The sequence below is a fragment of the Solanum pennellii genome, chromosome 1 (assembly GCF_001406875.1).
Source record: "Solanum pennellii chromosome 1, SPENNV200".
In the NCBI taxonomy this organism is placed as follows: Eukaryota; Viridiplantae; Streptophyta; class Magnoliopsida; order Solanales; family Solanaceae; genus Solanum; species Solanum pennellii.
The window spans coordinates 97,011,604-97,031,476 of NC_028637.1; the positions used below are offsets into that span (position 1 = coordinate 97,011,604).

A 19,873-nucleotide genomic window follows, 5' to 3' on the forward strand; every position below is an offset into this window, starting at 1 on the left:
TTCTCGAGCAGACGAGCTTCTAAATTCTGAAAATTTGAACTTGTTCACCTATTAGACAACTAGCAAATGATATTTAAAGGAGGAAAGTTTAGTACCAATGCAGAACAAGGTGTTACTGTGCTACAAATGAACTACACCATCACGAAATCATACATTAGACCAGAATATAGTACACAAATGCACTGAATTCATATCTCAATTAGACTAGACAACAAACTGGTATAACATAGAGAAGAGACACTATCAGAAGATATAACAAAAGTACGTTGTAGCCTGTACACATCAGTATGCCCTTCTTCAGAGTAACTGAAGTTTGACTAACAAACCAATAATATGTTCTTCGTTTGAAACATGAAAATAGATACACATGATAAACGGAACGAATAAAAAGTTTGCTGGCTTGAGGTGTCATTGTTAGTCGTTACCTTGTGTCCTTCGCCTGAATGACTGAAGTAATCGTCACCTCGCCTCGCCTGAGTTTGGAATTTAGAGAAACTTTCGATTTGGAGTTTGGAATTTGGAGAAACGAGAGGTCAGAGGAGCGGCGAGAATAAAAAGTTTTCTAACTAACTCCTAAAATTTCAAAACCGTAAGTCCCTAACTGAGAAGTGAGAATTGTGAAATTAGAAAATTTAGGAATAAACGGGTCTTATCGGGTAGCCTGAGATTCTGCCTTCCCAACCCGACCACCGAACCAATTATCCAACAAAATAAATTACTGAACCGAGCCCCGAACCAATTACCCAATAAATTGAAAATCGGTTCGGGTTAATGGTTTGATCCAATTTTTGCACAGGCCTAAACTATAATGACTAATTAATTTATAAATTTGCTTTAACCGCGTAATTTTTATTATAAAATATTATATAAATTTATACCAGAAAATTATAAAATCTTCCCCTTTTTTTCTTAAAAACATATGATAAAACTAATATTAATATACATTTCCGAATAATTGGGAATGGGAAGATTCCGTTTATACAAACAGCCGCCATTCTTGTTGCTTGGCGCCCTTTTGTCCACGCCACGAATTCATTTTGCTTCTAAATTCAGCTTCTCCATGCAAACATTAATTAAAAAAAAATACTAGTAAATCATATTTTCCATCTCGAAGAATCGAAAAAAAAAACCCTAAAATTTGCATCATCAATTTTTAATACGAAAAAACAAAAATTGATGGTTGGATCATCATCAACAAAACAAGGGCTGTCTTCATGGATTGGGGCAGCTACTGCAACAAGAACCTCCGTTGAATTTGACAAAAACGTTGCCGTTTCTGGTGGGGACTCGCCTTCACATTCCGACAACTTTACAGATGTCAATTTGGGATTCGGAGAGAGGGCTATTTCCGCCGCCGGTGCTGCTGTTCTCTCCGCCATACTCGTCAACCCTCTCGATGTTGCCAAGGTTACTTTTCCCCCTTCTAATTATCTGTTCGTAATAAATTAAACCCATATTGTTCTCTGAATTTGCTTTTACAAATTGGGATATTGAGGAGTGGTGTTTGATTGATTGCTTGCTATGTAAGCATTTAAACTAAACCCCTATACTATTTGGATTTCTATTTGTATTTATTTGTGTGTTCAACTGATCAAATTGCTAAAATTAATGCTTAAACACGGATTAATGCCGATGATAATCTGTTGAGCACCTTATAAGATTAAAGCTGCTAATCTTGAGTTGATAATGTTTGAGGATTATTTAATTACTTGTGATTTCACTTTTTTCAGATTGTTTACATCTTAATGACATATTTTTCCCTGCTTTGCAGAAGATTAAAGCTGCTAATCTTGAGTTGATAATGTTTGAGGATTATTTAATTACTTGTGATTTCACTTTTTTCAGATTGTTTACATCTTAATGACATATTTTTCCCTGCTTTGCAGACAAGGTTGCAAGCTCAGGCTGCTGGTGTCCCTTATGACAGCCTGTGTAATTTGGGACATCTTAATTCTAATACAGTAGGTTCCCAGCATTGAACTCCCAATTTTTCATTTTGCTTACTTTTCATGCGACTACAACCTGTTTAACCCAGAGGCGAGAATGATGTTTTGATTGTGGAAGCTATATGTGTTTTCATGTTCTCCCGAGATCTTGTGCACAATATGTTTTCAGTTTACCTACATTATCAATCTAATGTTGCAAGGACCAAGTTAAGTTGGTTGATTTTTCACTATATGTTCTTCAGCATATAATTTTGGCCCTGCTATCTTGTTTAGGTGCTTACAGGTGTGAAGTACAACTCCGCAGGCACTCGTGCTGTTCTTGGTGCTGAACCAACATGTTCTCCAGAGTGTTTTCGATATAAAGGAACGCTTGATGTCTTTTATAAAGTAATACGCCAGGTTAGTTACTTTTTGTGGGAAGTAACGTAGTTCTGTCTCTCTAATGTAGTTTGAGATCTTCTGCTTTGGACATGCGAGTGTCTTATCTGAAATCCACTCAAATGTTATGAATACTGTAACATGAACATTCATCATGAAATAGTCATGTAAGAAAGTCTTGAGGATGATTTTTGTAGTCAGGAGCAAAAGATTTCAAATAGAAAATTCTAGTTCCTTTTTCTTGAGCATGAGAGACAACTCTCTTCTCATTATGAATATCTATGAATTTCATATGTGATGGTCATGTGAAAGGTGATAATTACCTTCTTCCCCCCTTCACCTCTCAAAAAAAAAAGTTTAGTGTTGATGTTATAGGTTGGAAGCTGATATGAATAGCTGTGTCATAGTTGTTGTGAAGTTATGCAGTATCAGGTCAAAAAAGAAAAGAAATAAAAACCACTGAGCCTGCAAAGTAGGGAGTTTCTCTCACCATCTTCTTCCAGTGCATTCCTGCATTTCATTGGCTCTGTTAAAGTAAAGTCAACCATGTTATCTATATAACCCAGGTAACTTGTACAGGAAGGATTTACCAAACTGTGGAGAGGCACTAATGCAAGTCTAACATTGGCAATCCCTTCTGTAAGTCTTAATTTAGAAATTCATTTGTTTTTCAGTTTTATCTGGTTATTAAATATTGAAGCATGCAGTTACGTGCAATTGCTTTATCAACTGTTCTGTTTCGTATTAGTTCTTACTAAGTGTTTCGTTCCCTTTTGTAGGTGGCAATATATTTGCCTCTTTATGACATTTTCCGCAACACTATAGAAGAGTATACATTACGTAATATACCAATTGCTACAGCATATGTCCCCTTGGTAGCAGGATCCTTAGCACGTTCCATTGCTTGCATCACTTGCTATCCGGTTGAGCTTGCAAGAACACGTATGCAGGTAAATCTGATTATCTTCTTGATGCAGATCGACATTACACAATAGCTTAGTACTGCTAAAGGAATTTCTTGTTGCTAAGAGATGTTTTTCAGTATTACAGCTGCTCTCGTAGGTAGAACTATAGATGAATGTGAAAATTTTACATTTTCCAGACATGTAAATATTTGAATTCACATTCATCAGATCAAAGTATATCACATATTTTGGGCATGTGTCTATATGCCCCAGGAGATAATTCAACTTTTTTCCAGTGTTTAAAAAATGTTTTGCTGGATAATTGTTTAAATTCTTTCTAGATATTTCTTAGCTCTCGGTGTTGTGAATTAGTGGCTAGGTATGGTTAAAGCTAAAAGGTGAAGATGGAAATCTTGTTCCAGTTCCACTGTTGGGACAGTTAAAGGGCTGTTGTTTAAAGGGTTGCACATTGGTACTTAGAAATGTTAAGTTTCTTTTTGTTGATGTTTGTCTTTGTAATTACTATATCTAGGGTGCTTGGAACTTACTAGATATTGTTAATTTCCTTTTCAGAGAGAGCAGCACCACCTCGTTTGGTGTTTGGGTTTATCATGTTATGATGTTATCTATGTTTCGGACAATATCTCTGTCTTATTTTTCTGCTAAATTTTACTTCTTCCTATGACTTCATTTGTGATAGGCCTTCAAAGACACAAAAAATGGTGTGAAGCCCCCAGGAGTGTGGAAGACGTTAGTTGGGGTTGTTTCTCCAGTCAATAGTGTAAACAGCTTTCAAAATTGTAATACTTCTTCATCAAACTTACTTTAGTTGGCTGCACATAGTTATGTTGTACTGCTGTCTTATGTTCTTTCAGACACAAGGTGGAGCTTTTGTCTCTTCCTTGGTGTGCCCATTGAACTGCAGGATTTTCTTGTAACATAATTATTTAACAGACCTCAGTTCTTTGTAATTTATGGGGAAATTCAACATACCAATAATGCTTCAGTGAGGAAGTTTTCTCTGGGTTATCTTGTCCTTAATTAATTTTTGCTAAGAAATACTAGATCCTTCCAAATTAGCTTACTTCTGGCAAAGGAAATACAGGTTAAATCTATCATAATTAACTAACTGCCCTCTAGTATTAGTTGCTAGAGACACAGAATGAATCTGCTAAAAGTGTTACTTACAGCATATGATATTGCACATATTCAATTTCTTTGAGTAATCCATTATGGAAGTTTACTGCTCTAGATCTTGTGCATTTTGATTCTTAATGCTATGCTAACACATTGTGGTTAATTACTTCCCACCAACTAATGACTAGCAATGCAATCATACCGCCTCCTCTGGACCGGTCTGGGGGCACAACTAGCTCGTGATGTTCCTTTCTCTGCAATTTGCTGGTCTACTCTTGAGCCAGTAAGTGCTTGCCCATAACTTCGTCCTATTCCTGCACCCACACTGTGTTTAATTGAATAGAACAATCGCTACTTTTGTGAAGGTTAGGAGGAAGCTACTAGGCATGGTGGGAGATGAAGCAAGCGCAACGGCTGTCTTTGGTGCAAACTTTTCTGCTGGATTTGTTGCAGGAATTCTTGCAGCTTCTGCTACATGTCCCTTAGATGTTGCAAGAACTAGGAGACAAATAGAGGTTGGTCTTCTCCCATTTTTATTCACCTAAACAATCTTTACAAGAAAAAACTAACAGAAAGAGTGATTATCCATTGTGAAAGTTTTCTTGGATCACATGAGTAGTTGGACCTCTTAGTAATATACTGATGTCAAATACAGAACATTGAGAAATTTCTGCTTGATAGTGCACACACGTAAATAAATTTCTTCTAGTTTGGCTGTGGAGTGTGAGTGTATACTCGCTTTCCTGGATCCAATAACTTCTGGGTGGATATTACGCTTAACCTCAATCAGTTGGTAAGCTTTGGGTTGGATCAAACATGTTTTCGAAGTGAAAATGATCATGTAGTACTTTTTTACTTAGGCATGGGTTTACAACTATACATTGATGAAACCTCTAGTTGGGAACTATATCAAATACAAAGAACTTCTGTTTTCCAGTGCAGTTAAATACAAAGAACTCTTATTCGAGAAAATGTAAGTACTATAAACGCAGCACGAATTGTGCTTGAATTTTTACAAAAAGATCCAGCTTCACATCAAATAATCATGGAGTCAAATATGTATAACCGAGTGTCTGCATCATTAATCAGATCCTCTTTACACCAAAAAGAAAACAAAAGTAAACAGTTGTTCTTTATCTTCTCTATAGAGTTAGCTGTATCTTTAAAGCATCTTGCATTTCTCTCTTTCCAAATGGTAGCTTGGATAGTTTTCCACCATCGTCCATTTTTGTTGTTCTTTTGACAACTTCCTTCTATGCCACCTTCTCATCAAATCAAATGTTTCTTCTGGCATTGTCCATTGTTATCCTAGCTTATTTGGAAATAAGTTCCATAGTTCTAAAACAATATGGCAGTGCAAAAACAAATGGTTGATGGTTCCTGAATTTGTCCCACAAAGATGGCACCTATTACAGAGCTGCAAACCTCTGTCCTGTGTCAACATGCTTTTATTGCAACTAGCCACACAAAACAAGCCACTGTCATGGTGACTCTTATCTCCATATGTTCCTCCAAGGCCATGAGTTAGTACTCTTGATGATCAACAACTAAAAACTTACAATAAGAGTTTACTACATAGAAATCTTCAGATGTCACATTTGGAAGTAGATGATTTTTTTCCAGGCACCAAATCATGAGCTCTTCGGTTCAACTCGCAGAATTACTTGTTGAGTTCACTATTTCTCCCCAAATATTCATTTCCTTTTGGATCTACCATTTATTCCATCACTATATTTCTAGATTATCCAGTATTCTAATGCTTCCCAGTAGGGGATGACTTGCGATTCCATCAGTCTGTTCAAGGAAAAGTAAGAATCAGCAAATTGAAAAGGTATTTCTGTGGTGATGTAGTTCTGAACTTAACACAGAAAGTTAAGAACATCAAATTTTGGTGGCGAATGAGTTTGTCAACTCATTTTACTGAAAAGTATTTCTGTGTTTTGGTGGTGCTGATATGCTTTTAACTTCTCAAACCCAGATTTCTAGTTACTTCATACCTTTTGTTTCCGTTGTTTGTTGATGTGGCAGTCTGTTTGATGAGTTTGATTTGGACGCATTAGCTTACAGCTTGTTTGGATGGTTGTTACCGATTGTATTGTATAATTCAATTGTTATTTTGATTGTTACTTAAAATTTATTTGTATGGTATCGTCAAATTCATCGTCACATAACGACGAATGTAACGATTGATTTGGTGTGTTTGCGTCGTAACGTTATTTCTTTTCCTCATTTTGTCTTTGCTTATTATTTAATAATTCTATTTTATTTCTACTTTTTTATATAACGCTACCCGTATCCTACTTTTCTTTAGTTTTTGCCTTTAGAGTACTTTGATGCATGTCATTACGTGACGATGTAAAACAATATAATCTATCCAAACATTTTATTCATCAAAACAATATAGTACAATATAATATGATGCATTACAAAACAATATTTAACCACAATGCAAACAAGCTGTAAGAGATTCCACTGGAATTGGACATGTGACAAGGCTACAACTTTCGAGAACCTGATTGTCTGTTATTTTTATTAACTTAAAGAAGCGTGGATGTGGAGAAGTAGACTATTATCTCGACAATCATGAGCCAAGTTAGTATTTTGCAGTGAATCCTCCATTAAGTAGTCTTACATTATGATTTGGAATGTCAATTCTCTAGAATGACTTACTTCTCATTTTTTCCCTTCAAACCCCATGAACTTTCTCGCTTTGGAAACACTAGTTATTATTATTTCCCTCCTTTTCATTGTTGATTTAATATAATTTTCATTTTTCATGTCAGAATGATCCTGAACGAGCACTGAGAATGACCACAAGACAAACATTGGTTGAGATATGGAGGTACTTGACTTCATTTTATTTCTTTATTTTCGGCTGCAACCCCGTCTCCCCTTCCTGCCCCCTATCTTTTTCAGATACTGCAATAGGTTTTGATCTAGTTGAGTAAAGATAGACAATAGGAGCAGTGATGAGCTCCCATGAGTTGATTGATTTATATTGGTTTTCACAAACTAATCCTTTTCATTAGTATGCCAATTGCCGATAGGATAAGTTTTTTTCCTTTTCAATTAAGTACGATAAAATAGATGTATGGATGATGTATTCTTTTTGGAAGGGGTATGGGGGGAAGAAAATTGAGGATGGAATGTTTAAAGGAGCCTCAATTCCTAAGAGATGGTTTCGCTGGAAGTGTTTGAGGTCCCATTAAGTGATGATTTTACCGATAAAACATTTCGCCAATTACTCCCGGAAACAGATCCATCGGAGGCGAATAACTCCTTGTCTTCCTTGCTTTGCATTTGAGAACGATGAATCAAATTGATCTACTGGATGTTCTGGAATATCTGTTTCGTCATCTTCTCTGTCTCGATTTATTCTTTTATTGCAAGACACTGATTCTTTCATGCTGCTGAGAAAATAATTCTATTTTATCGGGGTGCTTAATAGGTTATAAGTGAGTGAAAATAATGCATAGCAGATACACATTGTTCCATTTGATAAAAAAAACCAAAGTAAGTGATTTTAGCCCTTATAAATAGTAAACTGATTCTTGAACTCCTTTGACGCTTGGCCATTTCTAGCAAAGTCTGAAGGACAAGATGAACCTGTGTGTCTCCATGAAATCAGCATCTAGTTATTTGTTCAAATTAAAAGTGTTAAATAAAAAGTTTGTAGACCATTTTCTTGTAGTCTTTGGTGCTGTATCCTGTGCTAATTATTGTTCTCATGAACCAGGGATGGGGGATTTAAGGGGTTCTTTGCTGGAGTTGGCCCTCGAGTTGCCCGAGCTGGACCTTCAGTTGGGATCGTTGTTTCCTTCTACGAGGTGGTAAAATATTGTTTGAGCCATAGGCACATGCATCGGCAGAACGAAGGTGCTGATCTATAGCATTGTGATCTATCTTCCAAGCCAATGAGACAAGTGATATTAACATAACTTCTACCAATAAGAAGCTGAAGATCTAACAGATGATATTCGATGAAATGTAATCTCCTGAAGACCCGACATTTGCAGCGATTTGGCTCATCACAGGGTACTTCGCGAATTTGCCTGTGAGGCTTGAAAGCTAATCAAGCTACTGGAGAAGTTTCTCCAGTGAAGACGCTGTATGTCTGATTAATAAATAGGCAGCCAGTTATGCCTCTTTGTAAATTCAAAACCATTGTCCTACAGTAACTATTGTCTTACGTACAGATTCATAAAAAGAAAAAAGCAATTGTACTGTACTCTTTGTGTATTTCAGAAACTTTAGACAGTTAAACAAAATAAACTAGGATTATGTGTTGAATGGAAGTAGGAAACTTCCTGAGGGTGAATGTACTTGGGGTTGCTTGCAAAAACTCAAGGAGATGCGTTACACTAGTGCACAAAATGGGACGTGCGATATGACATATACCCAGTGTAATTTTACAAGTGGGATGTAGGAAGGATAGGGTGTACGCAATCTTTATTCTTACCTTCGTGAAAGTATAAATTCACCGTTTTCAAAGGATTCTCTCGTGAAAAAGCAATAGATCGCTACTCATAAGTGGCTTCTCATATATTCTTTTAGTTGTATTAATCAGTGCATTATGATGCATTTCTTTATATCTCAGAAGAAATGAGACAGATGCCTGTCTAATGTCTTACACTTGAATTGTTGACAATAGGAGAAATGAGAAAAAGGCAACTAAATATATATTAGAAATTAAATTAAACATGAATTGATTAATCAATTAAATCCATATGAAGAATGATTACAACCATTTCCCCAAAAAGCAACATAATTTAAAGATTATAACTGACTGAATTTAGAATAAGTTGTAGGAAGAAGCATCCATAGGATGAATGAGATATGTTAGAACTAAAGCCACCAGCATCAACACATATGCAATCCCTTGATCTACAGATATTCCTGCAAAATACCATCACAACATATATTACGATTTAAATTATATACACTAACAACATAAAAAAATTCAAAATAGAAATCGATCCAACGAAAAGAGAAAGGGGGATAGAGAACAAACCATCACTAGTAGGTGCAGGAGCAGGAGCAAATTCTTGAGCTTGAACAGTGAAAATAGCCATGGCAAAGATGGCCAACAATATTGAAACTACAAAAGCCATAAGTATAACTAATCTCCCCCCACCTTTTCTTACTCAAGAGAGACAAAAAAAAAATGTAATTATCTTGCAAACAAAGAACTGATAAATGCTGGCTCACACTTGTGGAGGTTTATATAGTTAGTTATTAGGATTTTTTATTCTTTTTGTTTTTGTTTTATTAAAAATTTAAGCTATGTATATTACTCCATCCATCTAGATTTATTTGTCCAAATATAGAAAATCAACGTATAATATGCCACTTAATCCGTAATTTATTCATATTAACTATTGTCATTGAATTTATTATATTCAAAGGTTAATAGAATAAAAGTACCATTCTATATGTTACTTCCTAAAGAATGTGTCAAGTCAATATTGAAAAAATAAAAATATGAAATAGTATAGTAATTTAAAGAAATGTAATTATTATAGCAAGATAATTGCTTTTATAAAGGATCTGTGGATCTGTATTATAGAAATTTACTTGTAATTATCTAATAAATAACCCAATTTTATAAATATTTTTTCATACTATCTATAAATAGAAAGTAATTTTTATTTTATATTCCATCCTTTTGGTATTATTTGTCATGGTTTCTATTTCTACAGTCACACTATAAAAATTTTGATTAACATTTTAAGATGTATTATTTCATCATATTAATATGTAAAAAATTGTAATTTATAGTATTTTTCATATAGTTTTAGAATATCTAATTTTTTTATTTAAAATATCGAATTAATGTAATTTAATTTACCTTTGAAAATTAGTCAAATTAACTTTTGATAAACACAACACAACAAATAATTCCGGACGGATGGAGTAAAAAAAGTAAGGAACCAACTAAATTGTGGGCTCTATCAAACTTTTTTGTTTGCAAACCCATGTGCCACCTCCTTTTTATTCAACTTCTTTCCTCTTTTTTATTAATCTAACATCAGCTTATTTAATTAATCAGAATTTATAGACAAGTATTCTACATAAATAAATAAAAGATTTTAAAATTTTTATATTAGTTGTTGAAATAGATATCTATTTAAATTTTAAATGGAGCTGGACTTTAGATTCTCTGTCCCTTTTGACACCTCAAATTATTAATAACCACCTAATTTGAATTTGAATTGTTAATGTACTAAAATGAGTAATTATCTAGTTGTTATCAAGACACTTAAAGTTGTCTAGCCGTTATATGAGCAAGTTTACATTACATATTTTATCGACCGATAAAAACAAATAATTATTCAAATATTAAGTGAAAGATTTTTATCGATACATATAGAGACAAGTTATCGTGCAATTGAGGGAAAGAGATCCATGACGTAGAAGGTGGGGGAGCAAGAATACTTTGGATAGGGAAATTCCACATGCAAATTACGACTAACATCTCTATATTCGATACAATAATTGGATTTCATAACTACGAGACAAATACAAATTCAGAATTTTTATTTGATAAATTCTACGTCACTGGATCCATTAATTTGTGTAGACTAGGCCCAAGTATGAAAGAATTAGTAAAAGGCCCATGAAACCATTGAGTTACATAGGCAGATGGGCTTCATGCATTTCCTTCCTTTTCTACCCAACTTGGAATATACAATAATATTTTTTTGGGTAATTCTTTAAATTGTTACGAATGAGCCTAGATCAGTATTGACAAAACAGTTCAATATCGGATTAAATGGTTATGTATTGAGATTCGGATCGATAAATAGAGACTTGTGAGAACAAAATAAGTTTATGCGTATAATGATCATGCTTACGCAAAGTCTGTATCTCTCATTCTGCTTTCTCTAAGCCTAATTCCTCGTCTCCTTCTTCAGTCAATCCTAGGTTTTACTTTCAATATTTCTGTATTTCTGTTTGGGCTTTTACCTTTTGAGTTGTTGCATTTACTTGGTGGAATTGTAATTGATTTTTAGCCTAATTAATACTGCTCAAAGAATATAAATTTACATATAAGATACAACGATAAAACATAAAACTAAATTTCACTTTCTACTCCTTCAGTTCATATTTATTTTAGCACACCCCTAAATAAATGAGTTCGGAGTCAAAAGAATACTTTGCTACCTGCGGAGCGGAGATGTATTTCTAAAAAAACTATTTCAATGATTGATTAGCGACTTTTAAAAGAAAAGAATCTCGCTGACTGATTAGCGATTTTGGCCATTTTCATAATGTTTGATATGAAAATTTTACCATAATGCTTAAATTAATTGATGTTTAGTTATTAGGTCTTGAAAAATAATTTGAAAATTGATTGATTAACGCTAGCTAAAACGCAAAAAAATAATAAAAATTAATAGCTCACGCATTTTGAAAAATAAAGAGGAAGTACTGATTTTGGGTGTTATTCCGGAGCTGGAACAACTTGTTCTTCCTGACCCGATTCAACGCCAAAAAAGGGCTTGTTCCTACTTGAAAGTATTCATATTTCCTGAAGAAAGCATCTGTTCTTTGATCTCTAAGATATTTCATAAAACTCTGTATGGATCCTCAATCACCAATCCTTGCATTCAATAATTAAGAAAATGGGTAAAGCGTAAATATAATTAAGTTGATTATATATATAAGAAAAAGTTTTACTAGAAACAAAAACATGATCAACCCAGCATTTTACATATTACAAAAAAAGAGTTTAACAAAACAAGCAGATTTAAACTTATTCCAATATTTTACCTAGTAAAAAAATAATTAATAGGTCCAAAGAAAAGCTCCGATAGCAAATTTTCTCTTTTGATACACATCTCCATTAATAGGAAGTCCATATTGAGTGAGTAAACAATCTATTTTCCATTCTGGCATTGCTTCATATTCAGCTCGTGTGTATCGTGGGTAATGCAATGGCATATGAAACCCATACCCACACCGGTCTCCGCCGTTCACTCCACCGCCATCATCCGGTGGTGTTGGCCGTGACATAGACTCCATTCCACCTCCGCTCATTTTTATTGGAAGCTTTGTGGTGGTATAGAGTGTGGCACTCTAAGCTATTTATAGAGGAAAGAAAGAAGGTTTAGTTCTTTTCTTTTCTTTTTTCATTTCTCATTTATTTTTAACTTACAACTTTTTTCATTTAATAAATAAGGATAAACATGAGTTGTTGTGGAACGAAGATGATTATTTTGGTTTTACTAGAGTCTAGAGTTTGATTTTCTTTTTTGTGTGTGTGTGTGAGGAACGTTTTTTCTCCTTTAATGGACATTACGTGACATAAATTTGAATTAATTCAGTTCTGGTTTTGCGTAGTTGATAGAGAATAAGAAAACTTTAATTATTGATAGATGGTAGGTTAAGTGTAAGTATTATAGATAATTGTTGACTTAAAAAAAATACTACAAACACACTTGTAACTTCATGGAATTGTTTTTTAGCCAAGATAATACACCTATCACTAGAAAATTGTTTTTTGATGGGACATAAATTGCTTTATTTCAGGTTTGCTCTTGGGATCAAAATTTGCCAAATCTTAAATTGTTCATGTGAAGTCGGATTGAATTTTTCTTCTTTGATTTGTAATCCTGTGGAAAAAAAGAAAAAAGCTGAGCTGAATTTCCCTTGGTTCAAAGGACCACTATAATTGAAACTTAATTTTATTAGAGAAATGAATAAGTACGTTCAGATTTCGAAAAATAATGACCAGAAATTTCACTAGAAATACTGTAGTAAGAAAAATATCTACTTAATTTCTTGTTTGCAATTATTCAATTGTTGGTTTTTAATAATTGACTCTTAGAAATGATCAACTTTAATGTTTGAAATGAATATAGAGAGACTTTATAATCAATGATACTGTGTAGGTGGGCTAACGCTTGCAAATAATTGCACATATTGAATGGTAGGAAGAAAAGTAGATGTTCTGTCAAATGCTAGACACCACAAAATCCATAACTAAAGTACTGCAATTAATTCATTGAATGATAGATTTACCTGTTCACCTAAATTGTGGCTGCTGTTTGTTTAAACTCTCTGTGTTCCCAAGAGGCAAATTAGAGTTTTAATTTTAACACTTGTTACTAAACTATGAGTTCAAAATAATAGTATCATTCAATAAAAAAAATTTATGATTTTTACCTATATGCGTGAGTTTTAGGCTTTTAGTAATTTGGGTATAGAGATATAAACAAAGAGACACTACTGTTAAACCCGTATTTTTTTGGGATTCAAACTGAAATAATAATCCCTCGAAAATGTATGAACAATGTACCTTCTGTCTTTCAATGAATGACTTATAGATGTTCCAACCTGGTGATCAAAGAGTTACAACAACCATGAAACAGGTATATAACTAAGGTATATGGTCATACAAGATATTCTGGCACAACAAATATCTGCTGTTTCTCATGTAAACTTGTTCCAATCAAAAGTTTTATGTAACTACACTACATTATATACGAATCATTACAGAACACAACAGAAGTTATATCATCCTCATCTTTGTCTTTGCTTGTGTTTTCTTGATTCCGTGTGTTTTTACTGTGCCATTAAGTTCGTACTGGTTTTAGTTTAAAAAAATGAAGACATCAATGATTGACAGTGCTCGTCCTACTATCATGCTCATTACCAGGGTGGGAAGAAGCTCCTATCATCAGAAAGCTTTTAAACTCTACTCTTGAATCATGTTATCTTGATTTCCTGGAATCCAAGTGATGGTCATGAAACCAACCCTTCACCATTTGCATTAGCTGAGCCTCAAACTTGTGAAGATCTTTGCACAAATCAAAGGAAAAAAAAACTGGTGGCAGAATTTGTACATCAGGAATCTGTTTTTCGTTCAGCAGGAACTTCAGATACACTCTCAGAAACCGGTTTTACTGTCAAAGGCAAATCCACTAGTGTGCTTGGAGGAGCAAAGTACATATGTAAGGACATCATGCAGATAATGATACCCAAAAAGAGCTGCAAATAGACAAATTAAGAAAAGAATAAACACTACGAAGAAACTTGATAATGACATAGTAAAGACATGTTTATGAAATATAAAGGAAAATAACAAAACAGTGCAAATTAGGAACAGCTCTCTGCATCTTTACCTGTACTGTTGGCTTGAAGTTGAAGAGTATCACTGATAACACCATCGTCAAGAGCATTGCCATAGAGGTGGCATACACCTGAAAAAGAAAAGGTAACAATCTGATTATTCAGATAGAGAAACAAAAGGAAGAGCAAAGGAGCAACCATTCAACAGAGAGGAAAATAAACAAAAAATTCCATATAAAATAAGACATCACACAGTTCGGCTATTACACTCAGAAAATTTGTGTGTGATCTTAAAGTGATTCTGTAACTTTTGACTACATTAAACTGAAACTTCACTTTAATACCAGATAGGGCACTAGACTGCAACTTTGCTTCTTACTGATAACTAGTATGGTAATGTGATGTTCTATGTAGAAGCTAAATGAGTGGGAATGAGAACATAATTAACGGATTGCATTGCTGAAGAACTTTGAACCAATTAGTATAAATCTAATACCAGAATAATTACAAATACAGCAGAGGTGGATGCCCTAAATTTCTCCTCCACTTCTATAAAACTAATTCGTATGGTTTGGTTATTGAGCCAAAAAAGATTGAAATGCATATCGAGATTTCAACTAAAGGATTTTGTAGGCGTAATAAGACAATATTTTGTCGAAGTTGAAAAACAAGAACTTTTGAACTCGAAGTTGAAAAAGAGTATTTGAAGTTGAAATTGTATATGGATTTAAAATTCACTTCCATTCACGATGGGTCCAAGTAAATGAGCCCTTTATATTCTTGTTTTTGGCTGATCCCGTGCTTGGATGGCTCCAAGCAATTGTGTGATCCTTCCAGAAGATGAACAAATCACAAAAATAAAGAGTCAAATGACTAAAGACATAAATCAGTGAAATCTGGTGCTAGACGAGATAAGTCCAACTTATAACAGCTCATTCAAATTTTCCATATACAGTAAATCCACCACATAGACATATAGTCCAAGCCAGATTGACCATAAAGTATCTAACAGAAAACACTGGGTTAAGGTTTAAACTATATCAACAGTGGAGTCAACAATGCAGTATTTTTTGAAATAGTGGAGAAGTTGACAAAATAAGATATAGTATAGCAATAGTAGAGGAGTCAACATAATGAGATGTCGTTAGCTCTGACCCTAGTCTTCTTTTCCCTAAACAGTCTAGCCCGTGCCTTTCTTCCCCTTAAAGAGTTCCTTCTCATTGAGAAATTACAAACATGTCCTGCCACCACCCCTTACCCTTAGCCTCTCTCAATTTCTAAGCAGAGATGCCATTCAAAATAACTCCTCAGCTTTCTCATCCCCTGGATAATTCACTTGAGAATCACAATTAGGAATCTGTAAGTTCTTTAAGGTTATTTGGTAGGTTTTGTAACTCTAAAAGTACAGTTCATACTAAAGGTGATCAAAATTGTTTACGAACAGAACAGAAATCCAATGCATCTAATTCAGGAAGATAAGATACCTTTACAATATTGTCAGCGTACTTCATCAACCATGAAACCAGAAGGCCAGTAGTTCCAAGATTCAACACTACCAACCATGTAGTCGTGTTGTATCCGTTGAAAATGCGCTGCCACCACGGTCCTTCCTCAAACCCACTTCTAAAATCATCCATAAGAAGTCGTCCCATGTTGAATATTGAGCCAAATCTGTAAGTCCAATGCACTATTTCAATTTAACAGATCAATTTCATGGGTCTGGACCACTAGAATGGTGTTTGATCACATAATAGGATTCAAATCAGTATTTGAAGACTAACAAAATCTTCTCCCTTACGGTCCTATGAAACTGTCTTCCTCTTTGGAGTTTTAACATATGTAGGAGAGGAAAAGCTTAATTGCATTCATAACGGAACCAGTGTAAATCTCTTGGTCAGGAGGAACTCACGTGTATAATTGGACATTCTGCCAGTACAGGCTGTCATTATTCTTCTTCATCAAGAACTCAGTATAAACACCAGCTAGTGCTGAAAGACAAGCAGAGAGTGCACCAAACAAATATCCTTGAATGGGCGATGAAAAGAATGAGTCACAGGAAGCTTCTCCACAGCCTTTCACCTGTGTTGAACACCAGGCAAATGCGGAACAATTATTAATACTCCCTTAGTCCTATTTCATATTATGGTATAAGACTGGACAAAAGATTTAAATTTGACCTAACACTGAAAGTAAATATTTAATAAATAATTGATCATAATGTGATATATAAAACATCACATCCAAGTTTAAGATTTGAATAATCCAATGAATTCGAGTTCCTGAAAGTTGTGAATTTTTATTTCAGAAAAGGAGCAACATTATGATATCTACATTTCTACCATTTACGCATACTTGAAGATAAGTGTACTGGAGTGGTCATTAGAAGCTTGAACAAATGCAGACGGGCAGTACCAAAAACATCTTGCCAAGATGGCTCTCAAAATTGATTTATGATTGCACCAGATAAACAGTAGAGAGGCTGTTAGCATATATTATTCTTTTTTTGGGGCATATTTTTTTTAAAAACTTCGTTTCTAAGATATTACATAGAATGGCGCAAATTGTCCAGAACAAACTAAGCTGGTATACCCATCAAGTAGTTCACCGCGAATCCTATAAATGAGCCAATCCATTACAAACTCACAGCACGAAATCTATATGACCAATCAGAGAGTCATAACCATCTTTCATGATGCGCAGGTAATGCTTCCAATTAAATAGCTGAAATACAGGACTTCAATTTGGCATGCCAGTTCTAACACCTTACATGGCTAGGTTTCAGGTCAGGTCTCCAAAAGAAAATTTATATGCATGACATGATTCAGCATGCCCAAATTATAGAAATAGGCAAACAGATTCCATAAGAACCTGGCTTGTGGTTGTTCCAACAGCCAAAAGTATGATTGCCATCCACTGCAAGTTCGTAAGCTTCCTCTTCAGAAACAGCCTAAAATATGAAAGATAAATCTCTAATTTACTTTACCAACTTCATACAGGAGATGAAGAATTGATGCTGAATGGAAAGAAGTGAAAGAAGTGAAAGAAGGTAGAAAAACTAGGCATAAAAGACAGCACCAAGCACCTGAATAATATTCCCGTAGTAACAATCTTTAAGTTGCCCATTATCTGATATGTTGATGTATCTACATAAGTCAATGTAGCAAACTGCACATTGTTGTGGATGAGATAAATGATAGATGGAATTGGGTATAAACGAACACTCTTCCAATCCATTGTCATCTTAGGCGGCGGTGAGTTTTGCATCTCTCTCCAAAGAAAGACACTGGATACTAGAAGCTGCAGGATGAGAAATGAATGAACGAGGAAAATCTCAGAGAAAATTCTGAAAATGAAGCAGTAACTATTATGCAAGAGGGGTTACTACACAGGAAATAGCCCCACTAAATGCCTCTCCAGAAATTCCTTCTAAAAGTAGGTGCTAGTCAAATTGAATTGTCCATAATATTTGAGAGATTTCTCTAATTAATGATCAATACAAGAAGAACTTTCTGAAAAATAAAAGGATAGACATATAGGATAGTTCAATTCATTAAGCTGAAGATTGAGAGAGGAACATGCTATATCAATGCATCACAAAGTCAGGTGACAGAATAGTTTTGCTCCCTTTACATGTTTAAAGTGTAAAAGTCATACCCAGCTTTTGGTCATAACACAGATATGATAAGAAGTTCAGGAAAGCTTGAAGTTAATTTGGTAAGACTTAAAATGTTAAGCACAATACTAATTTTAAACGAAGGGGGCATTATAAGATAGCTGATACAGGAAAAATGAGCCTTCCTTTCAATTTAGAGCTTCATTCCTACTTCTCAATAAGTTCTTACTTGCAAGCCAAAAGGAAGAGATTCTCAACAGCTCTTCATTCTAGTATATTTTTTCCAGATAGAACATAATGGAAATCGCAACACTAATTTAAAGGACGGGAACAATCATGACACTAAATTTAAAGGATGGGAACATGATAGAACGGATGGTATAAGAGGAATGAAAATCCAATTTAAAGCTCCATTTCTACTTCTGGATAAGATTTACGCAGAAGTTATAACCAAAAAAAAGAGAATTCCTCAAATTCTATTCATTCTAGTATTTATAATAATGATAGAACACAATGTACCGCCTCTCTTATGCGAATAAAGCTAATCTACGAAATGATACCTTGAAAACTTCAGCCAGAAAAGGAACAGTAGCATAATCATATTTGTATCCTCCATTACTTTGCGATAGAGTCGTCAATATTCCCTGCCAGATGATGCACAATTGAAACATAAATCCAGAACTATCAACCTACATGTATCTAACATACAATTAATCGATCCTTGATAAGTAACTAAACCACTAATTATCCCTTTTACAGCAAAACTTTAAACTCAAATGCGGAACGATTACAGAAAATCTAATTAATCGGCGCAATACACTTTGCAATGAAAATTAACTTGATTTTACTCTTCGGATTCAATGCTAAGCAATTTTACACTCATATTAATGAGCTAATCCTCTAAGTGTAAGTAAAAAACACAGATCAGATATGATACGGTAAAGGAAACTTCTAAGAACCAGAAAATGGAGAATGGAATAAAGTGAAACCTGTGAGCTGGTGAGAACGGTGAGAAGCGCAGCAACGACGTACCACCGCATATCGCCGGAGATTTGCTGGTGACCTTTTCCCCGGCGAATTGTAAATCGGAAATTTGCTTAGCGTGTTTTTTGCTTCTTCGAGAAGTTTCGAAGTTTCACACTGTCACAGTGCCACTCGGCGTTTCAGATTTGGCACAATATTCTCAACTGGGTATTTCCGTTGCGTTTTCATCTAATTGTGCTAAACTGCTAATCTTGATATTAGTAGAGTTAAGAAACGATTCCATAAAATTAACAATAATTCATCAAATTAATTACAAAATCGGTTACAGTAGGAAAAAAAAAGTGACATGACACATAATTTTCTTTCTAGACATTTGTTTTCTATAAAAAATAAAGATTTTGGAAAAATAATATATTAGTAAAATCTAATTTATTGTATATTTATTTAATAACATGAATATTTAATTTTAATATTATTACATGGTTATATGTTTAATACTATAAAAATAAAATGGCTATGGGCGGATCTACCTCTTGGACAATGGTTGCAAAGCATCTATTTTCTTGTGCTCAAACTTATCGAGACCAATAATTAATTATTGGATTTGGATCGTATATTTTATCTAAGTCTAGTGTGACGGTAATTAAGTTTTTTTATATAAAAATATTGTGAGTCATTGATAACATTCTTTTATATTATTATATTTTAAAAATATGAGAATATCTAGTCCTTCGATTTTCTAATATGCCGTATGCAATTATCTGATCTAATTTTGTCCTAATATCATGTACATGAATTAATTGGAGGTGTTGAAAAGTTGTAAGATTATGGGAAGA

General features: G+C 34.2%; 2 protein-coding genes and 1 non-coding gene across 3 annotated transcripts; 1 reads left to right on the forward strand and 2 right to left on the reverse strand.

Annotated features, from left to right (window-relative positions):
* Positions 1-962: 962 nt before the first annotated feature.
* LOC107006291 (mitochondrial carrier protein MTM1) lies at positions 963-8,857 on the forward strand. The gene is made up of 10 exons (XM_015204881.2): positions 963-1,407; positions 1,887-1,961; positions 2,220-2,345; positions 2,904-2,963; positions 3,104-3,274; positions 3,930-4,029; positions 4,555-4,649; positions 4,732-4,881; positions 7,150-7,208; positions 8,103-8,857. Exons 1-10 carry the CDS (start codon positions 1,177-1,179, stop codon positions 8,254-8,256), a joined length of 1,221 nt encoding a protein of 406 aa, XP_015060367.1. The 5' UTR covers positions 963-1,176; the 3' UTR covers positions 8,257-8,857.
* Positions 8,858-9,028: 171 nt separating this feature from the next.
* Positions 9,029-11,969, reverse strand: LOC107006300. Its single transcript, XR_003577884.1, has 2 exons — positions 11,799-11,969; positions 9,029-9,262 (listed from the first exon to the last, which is right to left on the reverse strand). It is a non-coding gene; the product is annotated as an uncharacterized LOC107006300 (transcript).
* A 1,684-nt stretch (positions 11,970-13,653) lies between these two features.
* LOC107008830 (CMP-sialic acid transporter 1) lies at positions 13,654-19,315 on the reverse strand. Its single transcript, XM_015208025.2, has 8 exons — positions 19,043-19,315; positions 18,614-18,697; positions 17,523-17,737; positions 17,309-17,387; positions 16,350-16,519; positions 15,925-16,111; positions 14,494-14,571; positions 13,654-14,359 (listed from the first exon to the last, which is right to left on the reverse strand). Exons 1-8 carry the CDS (start codon positions 19,091-19,093, stop codon positions 14,216-14,218), a joined length of 1,008 nt encoding a protein of 335 aa, XP_015063511.1. The 5' UTR covers positions 19,094-19,315; the 3' UTR covers positions 13,654-14,215.
* Positions 19,316-19,873: the final 558 nt, after the last annotated feature.

Coding starts and splice junctions, on each gene's coding strand:
- LOC107006291 (XM_015204881.2), top strand. CDS start 1,177: ATGGTTGGATCATCATCAACAAAACAAGGGCTGTCTTCATGGATTGGG. Junction 1,408..1,886: donor ACCCTCTCGATGTTGCCAAG/GTTACTTTTCCC, acceptor CCTGCTTTGCAG/ACAAGGTTGCAAGCTCAGGC. Junction 2,964..3,103: donor TAACATTGGCAATCCCTTCT/GTAAGTCTTAAT, acceptor TCCCTTTTGTAG/GTGGCAATATATTTGCCTCT.
- LOC107008830 (XM_015208025.2), bottom strand. CDS start 19,093: ATGCGGTGGTACGTCGTTGCTGCGCTTCTCACCGTTCTCACCAGCTCA. Junction 17,738..18,613: donor TTCTGGCTGAAGTTTTCAAG/GTATCATTTCGT, acceptor CTCATCCTGCAG/CTTCTAGTATCCAGTGTCTT. Junction 16,112..16,349: donor CAGAATGTCCAATTATACAC/GTGAGTTCCTCC, acceptor TTGGACTTACAG/ATTTGGCTCAATATTCAACA.